Consider the following 26,606-nt stretch of genomic DNA (forward strand, 5'->3'; position numbering starts at 1 on the left):
GCAGAGTCATAGAAGCAGAGCTATTTCAGTGATTTATAATAGTAATTTTGTTTTTGCTTTTGTCAAAATGCTGTGAAAACTACTAAAATGACAACTAAGGTAAACTGTTTTAAAACTAAGGGGATAATCTGTATCCCTATAGGAATGGGATTGCAAATTTTTTACGGAGGAGGTTAAAACGGCAACTTTTTTAAAACCAGGGAGGAGTCCATGCCAACTCTACAGTCAGCCAAATTAGCATAAAATTTCAAGAGCCACTTGGAGATTTAAATAAGAATTCAAATTCTTTTTAAAAATCGTACAATTACTCAGCTAATAAAATGACTCTAAGAAATTATAGCATTATCACTAAAACTGGTGAGGTAATAAATTCAAAACGAAATTCTGGGACAACTCAAGCTTCTTTGAGAAGAAAAGAAATTAGTCAGGCAATCACCTTGCCTTTTCTCCAGTTTTATCTCAAAAGTATATTATTATTCAATATTATTAACATATTCATTGCAGCCTTATTGCGTCCAGGGATGATTCCTCTGAGGAATTCAGATCTGCTTAGATAAGGTTATTTGAGAAAATGTGTCCTTTTGGCTGCTGTGGGCTGGCGCACTGGGGTCCTTTACAGTTGGGCCAAACCTCTCAGAGCAACGTGAGGAATCTGAAGAATGAAAGTCAGATGGAGGTGAAGGGTCACCGAAAAGCACGCAGAGGGCAGGAGCACGTGTAGGCTCAGCATCAACATGCCATCTGCCTGCCCTCACTCGTCCGTGGAGATGTATGCACGCTCAAGCATGCGTGTGTACTCACGGAGATCGCGAGAAGCGCATTCACACACGTGCACTCATGTTTCATCTGGCTTGAGCCACAAACAAAGACACCACTCATGCAGCAGCAGAAATGAGATGATTATTGTAATTTAAGCCACTCAGGATGGGATCTGTGTATGCCAGCGAAGCAAGAGAGGGACAGACGACATTATGACTGAACAGAAGAACTGTGGGTGAATACATTAAAACAATTTAATGGAATAAGAAATCAGGGACAAGTTAAAATTTTATTAAGATATTATAATTCCAGCCACAACAAGTCTGGGGGTAGATAAATAATTAAAATTCACAGAATTGAGAAGTCACATTGAACTCAGACAAAATGAAAAGTAGCGACTTCTTATAATGAATTACATCACATCAATAATTCAGCAGCACAATGAAGCTCTGAAAGTGTTTTGTTTTCTCTGCATAAAATGGAAACTGCTTGACCTTGGCATTTAGCTGGGGTACATAAAATGCCACTGGAGTTGTAGGATCATGAGTTGTGCGACAATTCGTCTTTTCTCATATTTATCCATATTAAAACAGTAACTCTGTTGTCACTTTGATATTGACCATCACAGAAAACTAGCCGCAAAACTTGACAGCACTATAACAAAGGCCGAGTGAAATGCTAAGAAATGAACATCCCCTGATCTGATCTGATTTGATTTTGAGCCACAGACTAAATTACTAAGTTACTAAATTCTCTGTAATTTAGTAACTAAATTCACTTTCTGCAGCAGCCTAAATACACTATGTTGTTGGAAAGCCTTTTATTATCACAAAGAGACACTTCACTTTCTTGCTGTCCATGTTTGTAAAACAGACCCTGAAGTATAATTACTGTTTTCAAAGAAATGTTGTCTGGGGACAGCTTTGTTTGTCACGCTCTGCATTTTTGTGTTGGAAGGAAACTTGCAGCAAGTTTGTGCACGTTCAGATTTGTCCAAAAGATGACGTGACAAACTGTCAGATACACAGTTAGGTGTAGCATTTTTATTTTATTTTTTTTCAAACAACATGAATCTTGTCCAGGTTATGTAACGTTGAATTCTAGGTGATGTATTTCATCCTGCTGTCCACCGGGGACATTTAAGTCACATCTTTCTGGTAGCGGCTGCTATTGGCAATAACATATCAACGGTGAAAGTGGGATCTTGCTACTATTCATAGATTTAAGTGGAGCTGTTTTTATTGAAAATATCATCAAATTATTAATTTAGCAGGACTGATTGGTCTTTTTTTTTAGCAAACCCACGAATTTGTTATTTTCAGTTTGAATTACAATTGAACTCCTGCTAAAAAAGTAACTTCACAAGATTCCAAGAAGAACAAGCAATTTCCATGAATTTAATTTGGTCCTATTCTTATTGTATGCAGTATGAACTGTATAATAATATTTCGAATATATTTCATCCATATTTGGTCTTCCTTTTTTGATTAAACAGAAAAAGAATAGACAGAATGAACATCAGTGGATAACATATAAGATCAGATAACATCAGTGGAGTTAAGGAGAAGCATTTATCACTAAAATGACATAACATATTAACATATTAAAAACATGCAAACTAACGCAAGGCAATAGAAATAGTGCATTAAATATATGATTTTAAATCTAAGCTTTTGTTTTTGGTATTTTGGCCGAAAAGCTGACTCCTGCAAGATATTAGACAGCAAAAAATGTTTTCAAGATATAAAGTGGGTATAAAAGTGGCTATTATTGCCAGGTATCATTTGTACTGCTACACAACATCCCATGAAATTAATACTGGAAATTTCATCTGTGCTAACAGGGCGGGATAAGAGCTCTTATGAAAGCTATAAATTTTCATTCTCTTTAAAACTCAATGATATTTCTCTGGACCTAAGCTGATCCATCACATGGCACCTCAAAAGGTGGTAGTCACATTCTGTTCCCTGGAGGTATTTACTGTCCCCAGATTAATCTTCTCACTGTAGTAAAACTACACCTGACATGTAACTATCTCAGAGTGCTGTAGTGCTAAGCTTTAGTCTCCTATATTTGTATAACCATCTGGTACTTTTAGTATCTGAATGCGATTAATATTTGCAGTGTGTATACATTCCATTTTAAGTGTTTCCATTCAGCTTATGATGGTTATTAGTGTGATAAGCATAAAGCCTAATGATATGGAGAATTACTTGTACTGACTTTAGTGATTACACTCAGCCAGTCCTTTATTGTGTCTGGACATATTTCTAACAGAAGGAAGAGTTTGGATCACTTTCATTTTTTCATTGCACATTTTTTCATTGTTTGAGTTGTACAGGGATGCATAGTGATTTCAGTATTTGATTATCACAGTAAAATTGTCTCGTAGGAGATGTATTTCTGTCTTTACAACATTTTATTGACTTGTACATTTGCTACAGTTTAAGGCTACTACGAGGGACTCATATGATCATCTATTATTCAGTGCTTTGATATTTGTATCAGATCACAAAGAATAATCTAATATCTTGCGGAGTATACAAATCCTCTTGTAAATCTGTGGTTCAGCTAGACTGAAGCAGAGAACTAATTTCTCCAGAAAACTATTGACGAGCAAGATCATATTTCATTTCACCAGTGCACCTGGTCATTCAGTAAGCCGTGCATCATCCTGTAAGTGTCGTCTACCGAAAATGGAAACAGGAAATGCATTGATGGAAGTCTAAGTTTTACTTTGCAAACATTTTTATTTCATTCTCAGATCTAAGCAAGTAGATATTACACACATAGTTTTAAGAAAGTGGCTGGGGGTGGCACCATGAAAGAGTTCTCCATCAGTATTCAGTTTCATTAACATTCTGTCCTTGCAAAGTGAACAATTGCAAGATATCAAGTCGAAAAAACTCTTTGAATTTAACAAGATTAGAATAAATGGTCAATTCCATGGCATTATACATTATTAAGAAACTTCTGTGGTGTGGCAGGACCATTTATTTGTCCTCTTTTCTGTCTGTTTTCAATTTTATGATTAAAGAAATCTTCAAAGGAGGAGATTTTCTCTCACAGTGGAAGAACTATAAACCTTTTAGTTAATGTCCTTTTGTTTTATTCAAGGTTGCAATAATTGCTTTGGCTCTGGCACTGTTTTATAGAGTAAAATAGGCCAATTTCCTATTTTGTGTGGCTCAGGATTTCGCTCTTATTTTAGACTTCTTAGTTGCAGAGACTTTTGCTTGGGATGCATATTGCTCCTCTGCACCATTATAGAAATCTATTTTACCAATTATCCTACAACTGAATGGTAATTTGAAATAGTAAAATGAGAAACAACCAAAAGTGGGCAGAGTAAGCAAAAAATTGTACTCAAGTGAGAATATCACTACTTCAACATCTTTCAACTCAAATAAAAGTAAATAGTAGAAATTCAAAAACTGAGTAGAGTTGGAGTAAAAAAGTATTTCTTAAAGGTCCACTCAATCAGAACATCATGTAATGTTACAAGGATCAAACAGACAGAAAAAAAATAATGTGCAAATTCTGGTACAAATAAATAATATTGTTACAAAATACCAGAAAAAGGCAGAAGAAACACTTTTCCAGTTAACATTTCAAAATATAATACTTATAAAACTAATACATAAGCACATGTTAGAACAGGATATGGTACTTCTATGAACAATAAATAGTGTTTACTGTATTGTCTAGATGTCCAAATGGCTCAAAAGGCACGGCAGACAAAAAAAACACACAAGACATTAGAGCAAAAAAACGTGTCTACAAACAAGATGCTTTGGATTCCTATAAACTGTAGGTTTGTGTCTACCTCTGGTGCATGTTTGTTATTTAGCGATGTCACTCACGGTGGGTGGATTGTCCAGTAATGCGACTCAAGTAGGAAAAGCGATACTTCATAATAATACTCAACTAAATCTAAAAAAGATGCTATGTAGTAAAATTATACTGTTAAAAGTTTTGTTTTTTTTAAGTTAATCAAGTGAATGTCTCTGAGAAAAAGTTAAGAGAAACTACCCACGTCTGGAAACAACAATCTCAGTTCTTTAGTCTCCAGTAAGGAAACTAAAGAACTGAGATTCTTGCTGCTCTTGGTGACGGTCTGAAAGGTCACGAATGCAGAAGAACAGTAATTACTGGGTTAAAAAGACAGCTGATCAATGAACACTCAAATTACTTGTTACAGCCGAGGTTTGTGGTGTATTGACTTTAGCTGGAGATTTTGTCTGTTGACAGTATAAATCTGGTTTCACCTATAAAACAAACCTCTGCTTTTCTGTGTACTGCGTCTTATCATTAGGATCAAACCTCTAAAGAAACTGAAGCTATTGCTACAATAGTTACTTCTTATCATGATATACAGACAATAAAAGAAAAACACATTTTCATATCTCGATTGTAATGATTGCCGTGATATATCACTTAATTACATGTATTATCAACTGATGATGCAGCTTTTTAGCAAGCAGCTGTTTATTTTATGCTCATTTTGATTCATTGTCACCACTCTCAGGAATCAAGATCTTCTTTCTTCAGTCTAAAATATTAGTTTCACACCTGCTCTGAATCACCAAACAGATTGAGAAAGCTAATATGTTGGGGGTTGGGGGATAGAAATAATGGAGTATTTAACATATCCTACACATCAGAGTCAACATTTGATTTTAAAAGGGAAATTGAGCCTTTTGAAATGTCAGTCCTACATCCTATTGGATTCCTGAACTTGTTAGTATAGAACTTCCTGTTTGTTTTTTATTATAATTGCAAGTCTCACTATTCATTGCAATATCAATGTGTACAATACCGCAAATGGCTGCTTGGATGGATTATTTGGTTGGTAACGTGGCATTTAAACTCTGTATGCCAACATAATATTTGAGCAGATGGATAGACTCAGCATAATTGATGCACGCAGTTTATATATATCCATATAGATCAGAGTGAGAAAACTGTCATCTCAATATTCAACAGCAATATTGTCTGAATGTTTTCCTAGCATTGTGCTGTAACATTTCAGATGAATCTGCAATGCATTTGTTTTAATGTTAGAAATATGCCATAAACCTGTTTTAAATAGTTAAAATATTCTTATTTCATCATATAATTTGAAATAGGAAATTTCAAATAAATGTTTATCAAACTGCTGAGACTGACTTAAAAGAAGGAAATATTGCTCCAACAGAAGCACCAATCAAAAGTCACCTGGACAAAATTCATTCATCAAATATCATCAGGGAATATCTTCATGCCGGACTGTTGATCAGCTTCAGACAACAAAAGGCTCTAAAGGTGACTGAAGTGCACATGCAGATGATGCACTTACTCCAAAGCTCTTGTTTCAATAATGCCAGGGAACGATTTAAACAAGACTGCTGCATTTCAGTTCCAAGAAAATAAAGTCAGGGAAGAACTTACTGTGCCTTGCAGAAGAATTCATATCCCATTAAATTTTTTTTTCCACATCGCCGACTTGCAATTACAAATGTGGCATGGAAGGGGAAAAGGATGCATAGTTTTCCAAAGTGTTTACACATATAAAATCTAAACTATGCTGGGGCATTTCTATTCAGCCCACTTTTCTTTAATCCCCTAAAAAAATTCATCTTAGATTAAGTGGTTCAGTGGTTTATAAAAAACATAAAAGTTTTAATCAAATTAGGATCTTTATATATATATATATATATATATATATATATATATATATATATTTAGAATTGTATTACTTCTGCTCAATAATCATTTGGGTTCATCACAAGAAGCCCCAATGAAATGCATTAAAATGTCTAATTTGACCAAAGGTAAATTGCTTTGATATGACAGGTGTTGTTTTACATGATATCTCCTAGTGAAGTGAAACAAAAGGCTTTATTCTTAAAATATATGTAATCGGCCTATCAGTAATAGAACTTTGAAAGATAGTAAATGACGTGGGGATAATAGCGCCATAATGTGCCAACCACATAAAAACTTTTCAGTCATTAAAAAAAAGTTGTATTTGTTGTCAAGCAGTGAAGAGGCAATTGGGATTTTACAACAATCTCTGTTTTTTTTTTTTTACATTTAGATAAAATAACTAACATATGGATCTAATTGCTCCAGTTTGAGCAGGACGGTCAGTAAACTTGTGAAAATGTCATTAAAAGAACAAAGTCACAGTCAGCATCCCGGTACTTGATTGTAGTCTGAAGAAAACACTGAATTTGTTGAAATGTGGAGCGAGCACAGTGTTGGGCGCAGCCTCAGAGACAACTTCCTGATGAGCTTACAAGCCTCAGCCTCCTGCTGTCACTTTTCATGCAACATATTTCTCTGATCCTCATGTGACTGCTGTGCATGTGTTTGAAGTTTCTTTTTTTTTTTGGTCTGAATATAAAAGATAGTGAGTTTTGTGTTACTACACAGACTCCCGAAATGATCTCTTTCTACTTAACAACTTTTGAAAATGCAAAAAATTTAAAAAAAAGGAAACAGTTGGGTTGAGCTCTTTAGTGAGTAAATATCACTCTGCCTGTGGTCGCAAACAAGAGGCCACCGGGTACGACATATGGAAAGTGTGACGGTGGCTTAAAGCAGAATGTTTGTGGTATTGTCGTTTTAAGGTTTTGGAGGGACTAGACAGACATTTGTAAAATCAGTGTCCCAACGTAAAAATGCTGCATTGAAGTTATCTCTTGTTTCCTTCCAATCGATTCAACGTGCGCAGTGAAAAGATCTGCGTTCAATGAAAGCCTGCCCTGAAAGCTCCTTTTTAATCCAGAGTTATTGAAGCAGAGCAGATTCTCTTCCCGGCTGCCACTTCAAACGGGTCTTTTCCCTCTTCTCTCCTCCACTCCGGAGCATGCCGGGCTCGTCTTTATGACAGCCTTTAAAGCACTTCATCTGGGGCCTCAGGTAGGGTTTCTACTTCCTGGTTGTCACAGTTATGGCTCGTTAAAAAGGAAACTGACTCCCTCTCAGATCTTTATAATGTGTGTAAGTCCTCAGTACTGAAGTTGTCACCCAAGCACATCTTGTCTGAATTAGCATTAGCCCAGATAGAGGTCAGTGTAATCACAGGCAGATGCTGCACTCATGAACTGAGGTTGTTAATAAAACTAAATTTCTGCGGATTCTTCAGTAAAGGGCCAGGGGAAAAACTGTTAAGAGGACGGAGAACCCAGTGTTATTTGGTTATTATTTATTTCATAAATAGTGTTATTTCCTGACTTTTGTTCTCTGAAGAATCCAGAAAAGGTTATTTGATTGTGCTTTCTGAAAAAACAATAAATTTTTATGTCTAGCACTCTTACAATCGTCACATTTTTTCTGTTACAAACTGACCCCGGCCCCCCATCAGAGAAGGGACAAGTTATGTGGCCCTCACAGGAGAAAGTTTGGGGATCCGTGCTTTAGTTCCACCTGCATCATCCAATCGGCGCGTCCCGCTCATCGCGCCGACCTATCAACGCTGGACCAAGCCACGTCACGTCCAATCACAGACCAAAGTTGTCATGTTTTGGTTTACTCGATTAACCCACATGCGCAGAACACACTAGAGAGACCAAAGTAAGTTCAATGATTTATTATAAACACGGTGCAAAAATGTGAAAGACATCCAGGATGGGACACTCGGGAGGGCGGAACCGGACCAATGGTCTTCCTGAAGAGGAACACAGAAGTGAGAACAGAGTGACGGGAGGGAAACGGAAGTTCAGCGGTTCGAGACCTTACTTGCTGGTGGAAAAAAGCGGAGCTGAGAGGGATAGGCAGCACGGTGGATCAGGGGTTGGAGCAGAGAGGACGGGCGACTGCGGCGTTGGAGGGCGGACAGGTGAGACAGGTTCTTCGGGAACCAAGGAGGATCAGGTCGTGTGGTCTCGATGATTCTTCCGGCTACTGGGAATCCAGACGGACAGAATGCCGGCAGTTCCGCGGCAACAAAACCTGAGGCGAGGCCACAAGAGCAGAATATTAGAACAGAGCTGGTGGTCTGAGGTCAGCAATAAACTGGATCTACCATTTACGAGCTAACACTCTGGCACTAGAGTGTTGACGATGTCCTCCTGAAATACTCCTCCCAACAAGGTAAATGGCAGCAGGTGTGCCGGTAGGATCCGCCGACCACGCCCACTACGATGTTCCTGAACGCCCCCTGGTGGAGAAGGCCGCAGGAACCTCATCCAGTCCTCCGGAGATCCACAACAAACGCCCAGTTGATAAGGACCTCCATCCATGGCATCTTCCGCTTTCCAGCTGCGCTCAACCCAGCATCCTGCCATTCTAACACTCTCGCTGATAAGCTATCTCTCCCAGCCCTCGTTCAGTCCAGTCCAGCTACTAGACAAAATAATTTATTTCAAACCCTTATCCATGCCTTGCACCGTAATTTTATTCCCTATAGTTCCTCAGTTTCTCATCCTCATTTCCAGTCTTAGCTTCCTCTTCATGCTCATCCATCATTCCAGCCCCCGCATTCTCGCAATCTTGAGGTTATAATTTATATACGACATCATTCAACTCTTTAGATCACGTTTAACCAGTATTCAAGGTATTCTCTCGACCTTACGCCAACAGCTCCATAGTCATCTTCAGCATTCTCTTCATATAATTTTACGTATCTCGTCTCCGTCTTCATAGCTTCCCTCAGTGCCTGATGAGCACTGCGCAATTGACTGGTGGTGGTTGGTCAACCTCACGCAAAGTGCATACTCTCATCCAGCAAATGTTATGCTCATCTTTCCCCGTTGTCCTTCACTCCCCCATTTTAAGTTTCATTCCAGAATGTCCCCATATCTCGCTCGCATCCTCTAACGTCACCCTGCGAATCTAATCCTAGTTCTAGCATCTCACCTCCAGTAGCAGGCAGCTATCTTCTCACGTTCTAATCTATTCCCTCTCCCATCCTATTCTCGCTATCTCAGTAACACGCACCTGACCTCTTTCCTACAGCTAAAACATCATTTCAGCCGGTCTACTCTACAAGCATCCTGCCATTCCACACCCAACTATGTCTCCAGCTGACCTTCATCCACCGGCTTCATATCATTTTCCCCTACCATCAGTAACGTCACCCTGTATAGACTCCTTAAAATCCCAGCCCGTAAGCCCCTAGTTGGCGTAGCTTCCCGGCCTTTTCTCACTCTCCCAGTCTCTAACTCCCAGCTTCGGCCCTAGCCTCAGCTTTCATTTTTTGGGGGGATATTATTTCTAATTGGCATACTACGTATTTCATAGAATCACCACATTACCCCAGTCAGCCTTCATGTACCAACATCCTGCCATTTCATCATAGCGGCGCCGCCAAGTTGGCCCACATCTTCCAGCATCCAGTCTTTTCACACATAGCGGCTTCCCCAGCTGGCCTACATCTACCAGCATCCAGTCATTTCACACATAGCGGTGCCCCCAGCTGGCCTACATCTACCAGCATCCAGTCATTTCACACATAGCGGTGCCCCCAGCTGGCCTACATCTACCAGCATCCAGTCATTTCACCCATAGCGGCGCCCCCAGCTGGCCTACATCTACCAGCATCCAGTCATTTCACACATAGCGGCGCCCCCAGCTGGCCTACATCTACCAGCATCCAGTCATTTCATGCATAGCGGCGTGTTTTTTCCGTCTGAGTCTCTCCAGATTGAATTTATGTAGTTCTGTAATTCAGTTGAAGTAGAAGAAAGCTAAAAAAAAGTACAGACATTTTAAAAGTCTGTTATTAGTCATTGTGATCCCCTTTCACACATTTGAACTTCTGTCTTTCGCTATTGGTAAAGGGCTAAGATGGACTCCTACATGTTAACTCTTAGCTGCGATGTAATTAATATTACTTCAGAAATTAGTGCACAAAGTATAGTAATTGGATAAATATGTAACTCCTGGTTACCAAAAGCTGATGCAAACTTGTATGTTTACTAAAATAGTTTAAACTCAATAAGAAACCTCCAAACATGCAGCAAATCAATATGAACGCACAACATTATCTTGCCACCGTCTATTCGTGTTTCTGACAGAGTTGTAAATTTAGCATTTACTTACAAATGACATACTATCCTGCTGGGATTCTTGAACCAATAAATCTATTTCAGGACCTTAGAGAGGATGCTCCAGCAGCTAATAATTTAAAACGCCTTTCTGAACTCTGGGAACCTTGCAATGAGTTAAAGCTTCACAATTTCTGTTTGCGTTAAGTGTTGCATCCCATCCCAAAAAGGCCAGTAAGATGACCTTACAGTTTAGTAAATGCGGTGAAGACTGTGCAGCTACAGATGTTAGTGTCTAGTGTCCCTTAAATGACAGTGGGCTGACAGGAAACGGGGAAGGAGAGGGGGGAAGACATGCGGCAAATATCGTTGGGTCCGGGAGTCGAACCCGCGACGGCCGCGTCGAGGACTCAAGGCCTCCAAATATGGGTTGCGCTAACCACTACGCCACCACGGTACGCCCACTACTTATAAACATTTGTTTATAATTGTGGTTATTAGCAATTGAGGTTCATGGGTGCGCCCAGGTCTATCTGTGATGTTGACAGATTCATGAAAATGAAGCAAAGAAATTATTTAACTTAAGGGGAGCTGACATGCTTTGAGCAAGAGAGAAACAGATATGACTAATTACATTAATCCCTTCAACATCAAGCTTTGTCACAAGAAGAAAGACCAAATTTGGTCATTTTGAAATTTACGATTCAAATTCGCTATTTAGTCGAACATGTAATGTTGCTGGGTGTGTCCGTATCACACACAGCAACCTCTAAAGGGCTACTTCACTTCGCATGACAAATCTTGCATTCAGTTTTCTTGAGAGTACTTTATATCAGTACAGGCTTTAAAACAATTTGACTCCCTCTCCCCAACACACATTCAGTTTCTAAATACAAAGAGAAAACTTCTTGCGTAAAGCTAGCATTAACCACATTTGCATTAGTCACCAAAACTGAGTTGTGCTGCAGAAAGTTGCTGATGCTCTTGTTATTTAAATTGTGTGATACATCATTTTGGACAGAGCTGAACCAGAGAGATGCAATCCTACGCATTGTTGTCACTTTGGCACATCCATAAACACTTAAACCGATCATCCTGGAACACCCCTGAGAACAATACAACCTTTACAACGGAAAGAAATACACATTTTTAAACTAAATTCCAGTGAGATGGGAGTTGAAAGCCGCTGAGCTCAGGAACTCAGGTTATTCACTGAAACAGCTGGATAACTCAAACAGTATGTGTGATTCAATTCATGTAAGTCAAGTTGAAGGTGTCAACTTGACCCCCTGTAGTGGGACCTGAGGCAGGACTTCATCAATGAACAATCAAGGCCAACCCTTCATTTGCCAAACAGGGAAGTGTTGCTGATGAGTCTGTTCTTTGTTTTCTGCAGGGTGTTATTTCTTTACCTGGAAACAAAGTTTCAGAACATCCAACCAACGGAGATGAAGGAGGGAAATTTCTTTTCGAGGTCATTCCAGGTAAGATCAAAGCTCACTTAATGCCTTTTTGGTTTCACTGAGCAGTGATAGTAATGCCTCGTTTCCATTGAGCTGTATGACACCCCCACTAGGCAGGTGGATAAACCCAAATGAGTACTGGAACGTCACACTAATGCTATGACAAAAGTGACACTATATTATGTCTTGTGTTTGTTGCAAATTGTGATGTTTATCTGTTCCTTAATCAACTGTGTTGTGTGAGGCCAGTAACTCCACAGTAACCATACTCTGCCATTGTCCCCTGGACCTACAACTAAAACAACTCAGGATTGGGCAATACTTGTCAGAGATACAAAGCCTTGCAAAAACTATTCATATGTTTATGAATAACATTTGAAGGCAGTTGGTTGCACTGGAATATATTTAAACCCTGATCCTAACCATGGACCATTTTAGTTAAGAAGAAAACCAGGTTAATGATTTATCACTTAAAATCCCATTAAATTCGCAGTCGTGACATTGCAAAGCCTGAAAAAATACCTTTGCAAGGAGACACAGACAACATTGAAAGTGGTAGATTGCACCATAAACGAAAGTTGTCCTATCCCACTGAGGGCAAGAAAAAAGAATCTTTGTAAGGTAGGAGTGTCAGAAACATTCGTAGATGCGACAGAAACAGACACAGCTGTCGCTGTCAGAGAGTAAAGCTGTGCCAAAGCCCAGCAGAATACACAGGATGTGAGCACCAACCACTTGTTCTTTTTTTGTATCAGTCTGTCCCCTCGGGTGTAACCAAGCGAATACATCTTAGATGACACTAACATGCATGTAGCAAGATTACTTCTCACATAATTAGTGACCAAACATGTGGTGTGGAAGTGAAAGTGGGCTTATCAGAACCGATACAAACACAGTTCAGGTGTGGGTCGTGTTTTTTTTGTTTGTTTGTTTTTTGTATATAGCAGTTAAAGAAGGTTCATTTTCCACAGAAATATAAATAATTTTCTGTAGAACTTTCATTCTGAAATTCAAGCTTTTGTTTCTGATACTCACACAGAAGGAGTTTTACAGATGCTAGAAGCTATGTGTTTCAAGGAATTATCAGAAGCATTTTCTAAAGATAAGGACTCAAATAAAGATTAAAACGTCAAATACAGTAGATTTAAAACAATGTGCAGGTTCGTTTGTGTACAAAATTAGATCAATAGTAAGCAATTCAATAACTTTTTCTACATGTATTGTAACAAATAACCTCACTATATTGTCCCATTTGATAGATTTGAATTTAATTGAAAACTCTTTATCAAATTTCTGAAAACATAATATATAGAGGGTCTATATATCCATCTAAACCAACTATGGAATTATTTTGCCTGAAAAATGTGGTTATAGACAGAAATACACAAGTTTCTTCTGAGTAGACATGGTAAAGTCAAGATGTGGAATGGTGATAGACTTCTACAAAAGCAGATCTACTGTAACATGTATTGGTTTAGGGACTTAACATGGTTTTACACATGCAACATGTTTGCTTTTCAAGTGAGTTGTAGCATTTCAGCACGGGTGTATACATTTTTGAGAGGCATGGTGTTTTAATGCCATTTTCTTTCATAACAATTTCTGTGAAAAATGTGGCATTTTCTGTCAATAATACCAGTTGTTTGTAAGCTGATTTAAGCCACTGTTCATGAGATTAAAGGTTGCTAGCCATTGAAACGTTTGGCAACTGTTGCTGTAAAAAACAGTCTATTAAAGTCTATCAAAGAACAAAAGTGTTATGTTCCCTAAAAGAGGTGAAAATTGAGTTTTTTAAAACAAAACATGATATTTTCACTTCTCTTCATTACCAGTTAAAAATAGCCCAGCTTTAATAACCCTCTGAGCCATCGCAGGTGCAGCACCGACATGTTTTAGTCAAAGAAGTGAAACTCCAAATGTAACTATTATGAAACTAGCTATGTTAGGCAAAGAATAGCGCACCGAGCAATGAGTTCAAATGAGAAGCAACCTTATGTTTGAAATAATTATTAGAGCAGACCGGATGTATGTTTTTAATCATCCCCTTAATTACAGCACACAGAGTCCTAGCCTTGTTCACTTACTCTGATTTTCTTTTTTTCTCAGAGTGGATTTCAAAATTTCATTTATTTTCTAAAGTGAAACATAATTTCTTTGTACATAAAGTCCAAAATGTAAATTAATGCCTTTGTCTCCTTTATGTAAAGTGGGGATATCTTACTTCAATGACAGAAAGAACAAGGAAGTATTTTTTTGTGTTTATTTATATTTTGTAAATATATGTCTCGTAAATAAATTAAAGATACATTTAGAGTGCAAATTATAAACACAAAACATTTCTCTTGAATTAAATTAACCACATTTCAATTTTTCTCACTTTATTGCCACAGGAAAATTACAAAAATATGTTTCTGATCAATAGAAACCTGAGCATTAGGTGTTTCACAGTTTGTTTTAAAGAATCTGGACTGCAGTTGTTCAAAATTTAAGATAGTTTGACTGGTCAAACCTGGACTGGATTATTTTACACAGACTGAAGACTTTTTATAAAACAATTTGTGGCTTCCAAACTTTAAATGTTAAACAATTTTGGCACCTCAGAGTTTTGCTTGGAGCCTGGAATATATATATATATTTTTTTTTTTCACACCTGCTCTCCCATACATACCATTTACTCGATGTGACATGTCTACTTCAGATTGAGCCTGATCATTCATGCCACCACATTGTGTTGATGTAAAGAGAGGCAGAGCAGTTTCCCCCAGTTTGCACCATCTTTTCCTCCCCTCACACTGATGAGAATACAAGTACATGACTTGTTATGAGGCAGCTCATAAAAGAGTTTAAGAGACGCAAAGACAGCTAATGAAAGGAAAACGCCACACATTTATTCCACTGCTCTAAATGTGGTGCAGCATTTGGGACAAAACTCATACAGACGGGAAGTGGGAGTGGTAGAGAGGGGGTGGAAGCTAGAGATCCACAGAGAAGTCCGTTGTCTTTTAGTCAGTTTGGGGGGATAAATATGAGCTGGGTGTCTGCTTGGTGCTTCAGGATGACTGCTCCTCAGATTAAAAACATGGCTCTGAATTCTCAGCTGCACTGGAAAGTCTTACCCGCTCTCCTCTGTGCACTGGAGAGAAGCAGGAAAAAGTTTTGACAAAGCTCACTGAAACCATCTCTGCTACTTTCACTCACCTGCATCGAGAACTCTCAGATGCTATTTTTGTTGCTACCCCTTTTTCACGGTTCTCTTGTTCCACATCTGGTTGATGTGTGTTAAACCTGCAGAAATAGGCTAACCATACTGAAATCAATGTTTAGACTGGAAGCATAGTGTCTTTTTATTTTTAGCTGTGTAACAAAACACCACAGGCACAACTGCTCTTTTATTTGCTCACCTAAAGTAAGACTTGTTTGTGTTTCTGCTATTGTTTTTTTTTTCTCTGTGCCAACATGTGTGTGCTCAAAAAGTTAAATGCGAGGATATTCCTGCCAGGGGTGATGTTTTTGTCATAAAATGTATGTTTTTAAGATGAGGTTTACATTTTAGAAAAAAAACAAAAAACTATATTGATTTATAAATGTACCCTCCACTTGATTACCTTCTTAGAAACTCATGTTCTAATAGGATTTTAGGAAAAAAAAATAGACTTCCTTGTAGAGTCTTTAATAAACAGGAAGGGATGCCTAGGAAAACATTAGATATTTCTCTTATCTGAAATTCAGATCACAACTTCCTGCCACTCAGGTTCACTGTGCGCTTTTATCTTCAGCTTAATCCTCTAAAGAATGCCAGGACACATCAAGAAGAGTAACCTAAAATTAACTCCGAACACTACAGTGAGCAAATAAGGAATTTAGACACATGATTCAAACCTTTTTATTTTATCATACCATCAAATATGAGTAAATAATGATTATTTTCTGCATCCAGTGGTGACCTGAACCATCTTTATGCTGGAAATCATGGCAGGGAACAGTCCCTGCTGTGTTTTTAATAAAGAAACAGAGTGCTTACTTTTACCCAAGCCCCAGTAAACTCTATGCTTTTGCTGTATTACGAGTTTCTTTCTGTTAGCCTCGGGCCCAGTCTTTGGTTATGCATCTCTTGGAAAGGATGGCTGATTGAATAATAGAAAGTAAAATGTTGCAGTCTTTTCCATCTCATAATGCTGGCCTTCGTCATTTGATTAGTAGAAAAATAAAATCAATTCTTAAAAAACCCCAAAAAACAAGAAAGACGTTGCTGTGTACCAGCAGCTGAAACATTGTTTAGCTCCAGAACATTGCAATAAAAACAGAACAAAAATAATTTTGCCCATTTTGAACGGAATTGAAGTCAGTGGTGATTGGAATTGAAAGGTTATACTGCCCTCATGTGTCTGTTTAGCATATAGCAGTTCTAGTAGTTATTTCTAAGTTTCTGAGCAACAGATTGCTGCAAAGAGACAGCAGCAACTTTCAACTCTGGCAGGTTTAAGTAAACAACATTTTCAAGGGGATAACAACAAAACAAACATTTACAGTAACTGTTAAATTTCATTTTAAAACCATTATATTCCTTATTTGACTTTCATTTAGAACTACTGCAAAATCATGATAGTTCTCTCAAGAGAACATTCATGACCAAAGTGGAAAACTTGGCTTCCTAAGATGAAATTTTGTACAATCTATTGGAATTTAACATGCAATCCCTGAACCTATCTAAGGCTTCTCATTAAAGAACCCTGAGTGTTAGTGGCTGAATGACAGGTTAATGCAACACATAACTATTGGAGACTGAAGACAGACATGCAATTTTCTAACCACAGACAAGGCTACTGTTTTTAGCAACAAGGTAATTTATAGTCTGGCTAAGCTGGCAGGATGACTGAAAGCACCAGAAGCCGATGATTAAATGATGGATGGAAGAATTTAAATTAAACAAATCAGCAGGGGAGACCTTTAATTTTCAGAGCAATTATTCATCTTGTTCAGAGAGAAATATGACAGACTGAGAATTTTGCCCTGCAGACGCCAGTATTTTAGGTGAAGTAGTGGAATATGTGGAGTAGTAAAGAAAACATGAATCTGTCACACTGACATTTAACTGTAAGGATATATTGAGGTATTTTTCAAATCAACGCATGTGTCATATTATTTATGGACAATGTGCATTGCTGACACTTACTGCACGGATGCAAATGTGTGTGTGACCTTTGAGTTTCGCCTCCATAAAAAAGCAAGTGCAGCTTAAATTTTTACCATTGCTTATTTATACATTCTTCCACATCCCTACTGAACCATCCTGCACAGTGGAAACTCTGATTTTAACCACCTGGTTGAACTTTCTCTTTTAATTTGGCTATTCCATGTTGAATAAGCACAATTGCCCGGCATATTGTGATATATATACAATATGTGATATATATGTGATATATCACATATATATTACATATATATGGTATATATATATATATATGTATATATATATATATATATACATATATATATGTATATATATATGTTAAATAAAATTTTTTTATTTTTTTATTTAACAGCTATGAACGACATTGGTCAATCTCCTAAAATACCATAAAATTGAAATTAAGCTTATTGTTGTAAAATGTCAAGATCTGGACATTTGAAAGCTGCGCCATGTGCTATTGTATTTCAAGGAGAAATATTGTGCATAATAACATATTCTAATCATTTTAATGTAGTTTACAACAGCCAAACATTTTAAGATAAATTTTTAAAAAAAATATCAGCTAGACAGTCTGAAAAAATTACATTTTGAAAATGTTGCTTAATGTACACACACCCATTTATAATTTGAGAATGATTTATTGCAGATCAGTTATTAATCTACTATTATTGTGAATATGAAACAATGGAAATTTTCTTGATATTACATTTTATGACACAGTAATGTGGTTTATTTAAAGCAGTGGTCCCCAAACTACGGCCCGCGGGCCAGATGCGGCCCGCCTCCACATTTGGTCCGGCCCCCTGAACAATACCAGAGTATTTTCATATATGTGCATTTTTATTTGATAAGTTGGACTTTTGCAATAAAATAAATGTTCCTTAGTAATGAACTTTATTTATTATTAACTACTAGTTAGTAACTGTTTTATACATGCATATAATTGACCCTAACCCTTTTTTTTATGTGGAGAACCCAGTGTTATTTGGTTATTATTTATTTCATAAATAGTGTTATTTCCTGACTTTTGTTCTCTGAAGAATCCAGAAAAGGTTATTTGATTGTGCTTTCTGAAAAACAATAAATTTTTATGTTTAGCACTCTTACAATCGTCACATTTTTTCTGTTACAAACTGACCCCGGCCCCCCATCAGAGAAGGGACAAGTTATGTGGCCCTCACAGGAGAAAGTTTGGGGACCCCTGATTTAAAGGGTAGTGCTGTGAGGGTACGTTGTTCAAATTATATTCAATAAGAAAAAAATGATGAAGTGTTTTTAAATCCCACTTCACAGTTGCAGCTACAATATTTCAAAACACTATCGGCTTCAATTAAATTAAAATAGGTAAATGAAACAAACAACATGTTCCAGCGGACTGGATTAATGATCAGCCATATGAGTGACTTATCCACTCAGCTTTTGTTCTTCAGTAATCTAGCAGAAACAGAAGCATATCATGTGTGATTTGAAAAGCAAAATAATATATTTATAAGATGAATAAATATTAAATTCAGTTGTTAACTAACTGCAGCTACATGTCTCCCACTACTCTGTGTCTTTCAAACCTCTGGGATGTCTTTCCGGCTTCCTTTTCTATTACCAAGTCCCTTCGCAATATGACATTTTCCAAAAGGTCACAAGCTTTTTTTTGTCTCTTCAATCTCTTCAGTGTATATTACTGTGTGAGTGAATGTGTTTACTCTTATGCACATTTAATGTTTTCCCAGTGGATACATGAGGTCAACAACCAACAGAGCAGTATTATGCATCCTCCTTGAGTTTGGCCAAGCACACTGTGCCTGACATTTTTCCTAGGCGGCTCCTGAGGAGCTTTAAATCTTTCATTATATCTTAAATCTGTGCCCTTCAGTGGGCAATGCTGTAACACATCACATGTCAGTGCCAGGAAAAAGGGGGACACTAGACACATCTGAGCTACTATTGGATTTAATATAACCCAGAAGTAACTTATGTTGTGATTTAGCTCTTGGTAGACAGCAAATGTTTGCTCCTTATTGTAAAATCTACTGTTTAATCCCAAAACAAACAAGAAGTGTTTTTTTTGTTTCTTTTCCAAGCCAGCCAGTATTTCATTAGTGACTTCGTCTGCACGGGTCAGAGGGATTGCAGTGGGAGATGTTTGTATTAGCAGCTCACAGATTAGACAAAGCATCTGTAGCCTGATATGAGAAGTTTTCAAATGACAGACATTTAAATGAAACATGCATACCGCATTATCTAAATTGTAATTGTCAGCAGAAAACACTTATAGACAACAGTGAAATTCAGATTAAACCAGCAAGTAATTCAAGAAATACATTTATTGGGGTATATTATGAAATGTGTTTTTTTCCAGCTCAAAACTATAGAATGAGTCAAATTGATATTCAGACTCATAATGTTCAATTTGTTATAATTAATTTTCTTTTCTAATCTGAATTATTTTCTCACTCATCATTTTCTGTGTTGATCCTTTTATTTTTGGCACAAGTTAAAATCTTGTCATTCCGGTCACTATCTAATCACATCTAATCAAACACATACTGTAGATGCAACTGTGGCAAAGCTTTACACAGGATCATCATGTATTTTACAACAAAAGAAATGGTGCCAAAGTTTGATTTTAAACATATTTTGGTGCAAAATGTGTTACGATAAAAGCAAAATAAATTTTAAAGATGATAGCTGAACCATTCACACTGAACCATATCTCCTAAGGTTTCTGTGGGAGGATACATACCTGCTTTCATCTGTTAAAACCAAAACCAGAAGTATTACCAGATCCTCTTTTTACCGTCAAAGTGGTTAGAGCCCCTGATTTTAAAATATCACATCTGTCATGTTCCGTGTTTTTCTGTGTGTTTATTTCGAGTTTTCTGTATCTCTGTGTCTCCGTGTTGTCCTGTTCTCCCCTCGATTACTCCCAAGTGTTTCTTGTTCCCTAATTACCCCGTGTGTATTTAGTGTCACCTGTGTGTCTGTGTTTCTGTCGGGTCCTCGTCTAATGTGCGCTCAGTCCTTCGTATTGTCCATTTGTTATACCAGTTGCTACCGACGTTGAGCCCTGGCTTCCGCTCAGTTGTGCTGCCTGTGTTTTTGGGCTATTTTGGACTTTATTTATCATTAAAACCGTCATTTCTCACTTTATCTGGGTCTGCTGCGTCTGCCTCACCACCTCACATCGTTACATGACAACATCTCTCTTAATTTGTATCTAGATTCATAATCTCAGTATTATTTTAAGCTTTAGTTTAGGTTCATGAAAATAATATGAAGTCCTTTAAAAGACTTTGCTACCTTCACCACAATTACAGGTAAAAATATCCTTTGGGGCATGACTTGGGCATATATTTCAATTTTGTTATGATTCACAGTATTAACTTTTGGGGTTTTACATGGAAAATGTTTATTGCAGAATGTGTAGACATGGTAAAGAGAGTAACATTTTAGGACAGTAATAGGATTTAAACATGGCAACATAGCTTTATAGCTTCAAAGTCAGAGCTTAAATTGATCTCCCTAAAACTTGGGAAACATCTAAACAGACTTAAACAACAGCTGTGGTTTATGTTCAAACAGATTTATCTTCCGATTCATTCAGAAGCTTGTCCAGGTCTTTCCCATACATAAAGGGTTAATTAGGGGTGAAAAGCTTGTCAGCATTTGAAGCTAAAACTCCTGCTGTCGGCATGGAAGGTGCTGTCAGTTTAAATTACGAGCCTCTGAATCTATATAGTTCTGCTTACCGTAAAGGCTATTTGCAGGCCTTGTTGCCAAGCCTGGGTTCAAACCAGAAACTGGAGACAGAGGGAAAAGATTTGGAGATTTGGATTTCTATGGACAATTAAGTATTTGCAGAGAGAGCTTTTATGGTCTTTGACTTGAAACCTAGTTTGAAGTGACAAAGATCAAATATTGTAAGCTCAGAAAATATTTACTAATATGATTTATGTATTAAAGGACTGGCTTTTGATCAATTGCCTGAAATGATTGTCATGGGGGGTTTTTTCAATGAAAAACATCTTTGAACTTCCACAGCAGATGAACTCCAGACAGTCTATTGACCAATTAGGCTGGTGGGAAGTGCAACAAGAATACGGCTGTAAATCAAGCATAGTGCCAACAGGTACTGTATGTCTGCAAGAGATCTTAGCAGACTTACTGTAAGTGAGGGGGACTCAATAAAATCCAGTGGTAGCATTATGTGACACATTTCCCTTGTAAATGAAGCCAAAGTTAGCAGTCCAAAATGTCCCAGAAAGCCAGGTGCTGGATCCAAAGGGAGACTCCGGTGTTTGGGGTTGTGGCTTTGCTTGGCTTTGGACTCTAAGGCTCGTTTTCCTTGATGTGGTTTTTTTTAAGCTGGTTTAGTATGGGCAATCTATCATGAGAAGAAACAAGCTTAGGCTGCTGAAAATAATACATACTTCTAATTATCAGGGTAAAATTGGCACATCTTTGTTCTGTAAAAAAAAAAGTTGATTCAAAAAGCAGCGAGTTAATACTCTTAACTTCATTTGGTTGTGTGGGTTAGATAAAGACCAAGACCAGATTCTTATGGTATCTCACAGAAGGTGCTTTGAATATTTGGGCTGCCATTGCTGCAGCTGGAAGCTGTTAGTCATCATAGTCTGTACATAGTTGGCGTGCTTATAATGAGCAGGTTGACTAAAGGGTGCACTGGTCTCCATGATAAGGACAGCTTCTGTGTGGGGAATGTTCACACACTGCTTATTAAAGTTGAATATGAAGAGTGTTCAGTTCACTGTAACTACACTTACCTGCAGAAGAGTCAGGGACTGACCAGAAAAAAAATCAACTATGGCAATAAAGTGAAAGAAAAAGCTTCATAATTAGTTATTTTACTTTTCATTTTATGTAGGTTATTTTATTAGCTGCATGGTGGCACAGATGTTAGCACTGTTACTTTGCAGCACAAAGGTCCTAGGTTTGAATCTTGACAGTTTGCATATAATCTTTTAATTTGACCAAAATGTGATTTTTTTTTTTTATAACTGGAGTAAATACTGATATTTTGGAGTGGCCCAGCCAAAGTCCTGGCTTGAGTCTGACAGAGAATCTGCAGAGAGAGCTAAAGATTACTGTAGTGGTAAGACTTGGATCTCATTACAAAACATAAATTCTCAAAAATACCAGTGGAAGCATGCAAAGACCTGGTCAGCAATTATAAGAAGGGGGTAATTGCTGTAATGGTAATCAGAAATTTGCACAGAGTGTAAATAACTTTCAACACGCATGTTTTTGTTGCAATAAATAAAAACTGAAATGTTTCATCTGAGCAGTGTGACTTTAAGGTCCCAAGAGGTTTTAACTCAGCCGCTGAGTGACGCCACATAAAACTTAATGCTGACACCTGCTCTGGCAAAAATAGTTTAATCATTATGGTAATGGCTTAACTATTTTTGCTGTAAGAGAGGGACTGGATTAATGTTGTTACCTCCCATAAAACCGCACTGGTTTACTGGCATCAAGCTAAGCTCTCTTTTACCAGCTTGTAATGTGTTAATTAGCGTGTTTCTGCGGTGCCTGATAATCATCAACCCATAAAACACTCTTGGCTCATAACATTAAAACTAATACACATGTCAATGCTTGTACTTGTGAAAGATTATCATACTGCAGAAATTCAAAAATGTTGAAATAATCTACCCAACTGATACATTGTGCCTCTGCGAAATATTTACACCCTTGAATTTTATAACAGTGTGTCATGTTACGGCCACAAAGTTGCAGTAGATTCCCTGATGAGCCGAGATGAATATGCATCTTTATGACCCTTCATGCAGAAAGCTGCTGCTTGTATGGCATAAACTGAACACTTCACAACACCCTGAATTTCTGAACTCTACTGCAAAACATGGTGGTGGCAGCATTATACCAGGCATAATCAATGGCAAAGCTGAAAAAAAAATTGTTAGAGAGATCTTACAAAAGAGATGAGATTCATGCAAAGTGAAAACAGCAGTGTGACATACAACCAGAGCTACAAGTAGCTTCATGTGTAGACCTATGTTCTATTGAGAATTGGTGACAAAACTCTTCAGACTGACTGCAAAACTACTGGCAGAATTTAAGCTCTTCTGCAAAAGTGTTAGTCTCTGGCTGGTAGAGATATAGAAAACTTGCAGGCATAATTAGATGTTTTGTCAGATTTATTGTCAGATTTTTATTTTTGCAAAAATGTGCCTCAGCCTCAAAATTATTCAATACTTTGTGTTGGTCTGTGACATACAACCCCGGTTAAATTAATTTAAAATTCTTATTCTAATGTAAAAAAAAGAGAGAAAGGAAAAGGGGTTCTGAGTAATGCCGCGTGGCACTATGTGTTGTCTACCACAATAATAATGTCTTAGGATTCCTGTGTTGTCTATTTTTATCAATAGTCTTACAAAGTTACTTACAAAGTTACTGGGTTTTTTTATTGAACCAATCTCACTTTTCAGCAACATTAGAATGATTTTTCCCCTGATGTTGTGTTTTGTGTTTGGTGCAAGTTTGATCATTTAGGAGCTCACAGAGTGAAACTCAGGACTAATCCAATCTAATGTCCAATGTCTCATCTAAGACACTCTTTCCTTTGAGTTTTTGTGCGTCTAAAAAGTGCTACTATTGAAAACGGTTAGTGACAAAAAGCAGATTGTTCATTCTATCCAAACAATACGCTGCATACCTCTCGTATGTTTAAAATATCCGGCTCATTCTCATGGCGACAGTATTCCAGACTGTCTTCCTCCTCCTGTTTTGTGTCCATGCGTCATTATTACAGCATTGGAGCCTGAAACACTGGGGTCTGAAAGCACGGCGGGCCGGAGGGAGTTAAGAACAGGACAGGAAGCTCAGAGGCTTTCATAACAGCCTTATTGAGGAGATCGGCATTTGACATGTCGCATTCCAATCTTCACTATCAGCCGCCTGCTTAGACCTCCATGCATGACCCCTGACCCCCATATGTATGGAGTTGGCCAAGTCTGGAGAAAAAATAGGTAAGAGAACCCTCCACTACTGCAGGATTTCTGGGTCACAGTCTGTTTGTCTGATGGGAACTCTTGATGTGGACGTCCAGACGTTCGGTATGTAAACAAGTTTTTCTTTTCCTCTCTGGATAAATATTTAGATGTCTCCACATCCAGCTGTTTTGGTTCTCTGAATGAAAACAAAGTACGGCAGTGTTGGTGCTACGTCCTCCCGGGATCAGGCTGTTTAATGGATGCCGGTGATTTGACGTTCAGATGTAAGACTTTAAAAGACAGATAAGCAGCTCATTAAAGACCGTTCATCCAAAGAGAAAAGCCAGCGTCTCAGGGCTTCCTGGCCAACAGTAGCAACTGCCTTGTCAACTCCGAATGACAGTATTTATAGAGCACTGCGGATGAGTCATTTGGCTGAGTGCCCTCCCTTCGTTCACCAGATTTACAGATCCCCACTTTGGGGAGGGCGGCTTGATTTATGATACTCCCACCTCCTTCCAACCCCGTTACCTCCCACCCGTCTCACTTCCTTCAGAAAAGAGCAGACACACCATCTTTTGCCTTCAGCTTCCACTCACCGATCCGTCTTTTCTGTGCGTGGCCCAGAAATATGCTTTCCCTGCTTTTTCCTTCAGCAAAAGTTTAGAGGGACGACTTACCAAGAGGCAGACGGACTACCCTCAGCCTGACCTCTCGCTCTGCTGCTGAGCGACGTATCGCCATGACCTGCCGTTGACTTGCACAAAAAGAAGTTGTAGGCAGAAAAAAAACAAGAAAAGAAAAAGTTGTGAGAGCCTGAGGGAGAAGAAGGCAGGGGAGGGGAAGCTTATGTAGCATTTTAGAAGAAACAAGCGAAGATAAACGTGCAATATTTGTGGCTTAGAACAGGAACAGATGAAGAAGTGGCACCTGGGGGGCAGCGGTCAGCAGCGAGAGCGTGGCTTTTTCACCCTCAAGCCCAAGCTGAGAAGGGGGCAGGTCCACATATGCTCCCCATGGATGTTAACTCCAATCCAGGTGTGTCCCTTTTTTTTGCATTGCAGAATACTAAAAGAAATGCATTTGCTATGGAGTCTTCTGTCAAAATGGTTGAATTATTGCTTTCCACTGATTTTAGAATTGGTTGCAACTAAAGGAAATGAGTTCTCATGATATATTTCACAACTGTTTTGATTTTTCTCAGCGGCTAACACAGGTCAACTGATGCACCAAGTCTATAACTAGATTATCATTGACTGCGAAAACACAAAGGAAACAAATTATTTTTATTTCTTAATATGCAACACAATAACAAGTGAAACTGTCAACCAGACTGGTTGCTAACTAATAAACTGTCACATTTTTTTCATTAGCAGACCATTTGCCATTCAACAAGAGTCAACAAGGCAAAAGTGTAGCAGCCTTCTCGCAGCCAGCTGACCCGCAGTGCAATGCAAGCTGGAGCTGCATTGGTTATTGCTTCCAAGCCAGACTCTGTCACGTATTTTATTAAAATTAACTCCAAGCCTCAGAAAAATGTTATGTTTGTAAAAGTTTTAAATTGTTAACTAATTCCTTTATCACTCCACATAACCTATAAATGTGCATTGTCAATGTTTTACCAACCTAGCCCTGCCAGTGTTTAGACAACATTCATGCAACATTAAAATTCTCAATTTACTGACATTTTTAAAAGCTGCATTTTTAAGTAGCCTGTTAACACATCACAGCAATTTAAACATAGGAAGAAAAACAACAAAGCTCCTTTAAAGTTTTCATGTTATTCAAGTGTCATTAATTTTTATGGCTCTAAAAATGTAACTTTAGTCTGAAATGTCTCCCACTCAAAGAAAACTTCTGCTCTCCCAAAACTGCATTCTCATGACAGAGTCGAATTTCACTTTGCTTGGCTGCTCGCGGCAAGATAACAGAACAAACTGCTGAATTCATCGCTCCCAGCCTGCCTGTAAATCCATCCCAGTAGAGATGTTCTCATGCGAAAAATCTGAAGTAACAGACGGGAGAGGAAACAGGCAGGAGTAATTCTGTTTCAGACAGAATGTTGGAGCGGGGACAGGATTTGACGGCGGTGTGGAAAGCAAAGAGAGGAGGAAAGAAAATTCAGGTTGAAAAGAGTCTGTTTAACAACGCAAAATCACTTGCATACAATTTTATAACTGATTTTTTATGTATGTCTTTTTTTCAATGTAAGACTTATGAGAATTTGAAAGCATAAAAACATACCTGTCAC

The 26,606-nt window shown here is 38.0% G+C and overlaps 1 protein-coding gene across 3 annotated transcripts in view; it reads left to right on the forward strand.

Annotated features, from left to right (window-relative positions):
* Nucleotides 1–26,606, forward strand: part of arhgap24 (Rho GTPase activating protein 24) — a 65,962-nt gene that overhangs the window by 14,561 nt on the left and 24,795 nt on the right. For 2 of the 3 annotated variants that reach the window (XM_014468644.2, XM_023338435.1), the window contains exon 3: nucleotides 12,130–12,217. In XM_014468644.2, the coding sequence (XP_014324130.1) occupies nucleotides 12,130–12,217 (88 nt within the window). Of the gene's footprint in view, nucleotides 1–12,129; nucleotides 12,218–24,943; nucleotides 25,394–26,606 lie in introns of those variants that run through there. The other variant, XM_023338437.1, reaches the window with a different exon arrangement.

Source organism: Xiphophorus maculatus, chromosome 8 (genome assembly GCF_002775205.1).
Source record: "Xiphophorus maculatus strain JP 163 A chromosome 8, X_maculatus-5.0-male, whole genome shotgun sequence".
In the NCBI taxonomy this organism is placed as follows: Eukaryota; Metazoa; Chordata; class Actinopteri; order Cyprinodontiformes; family Poeciliidae; genus Xiphophorus; species Xiphophorus maculatus.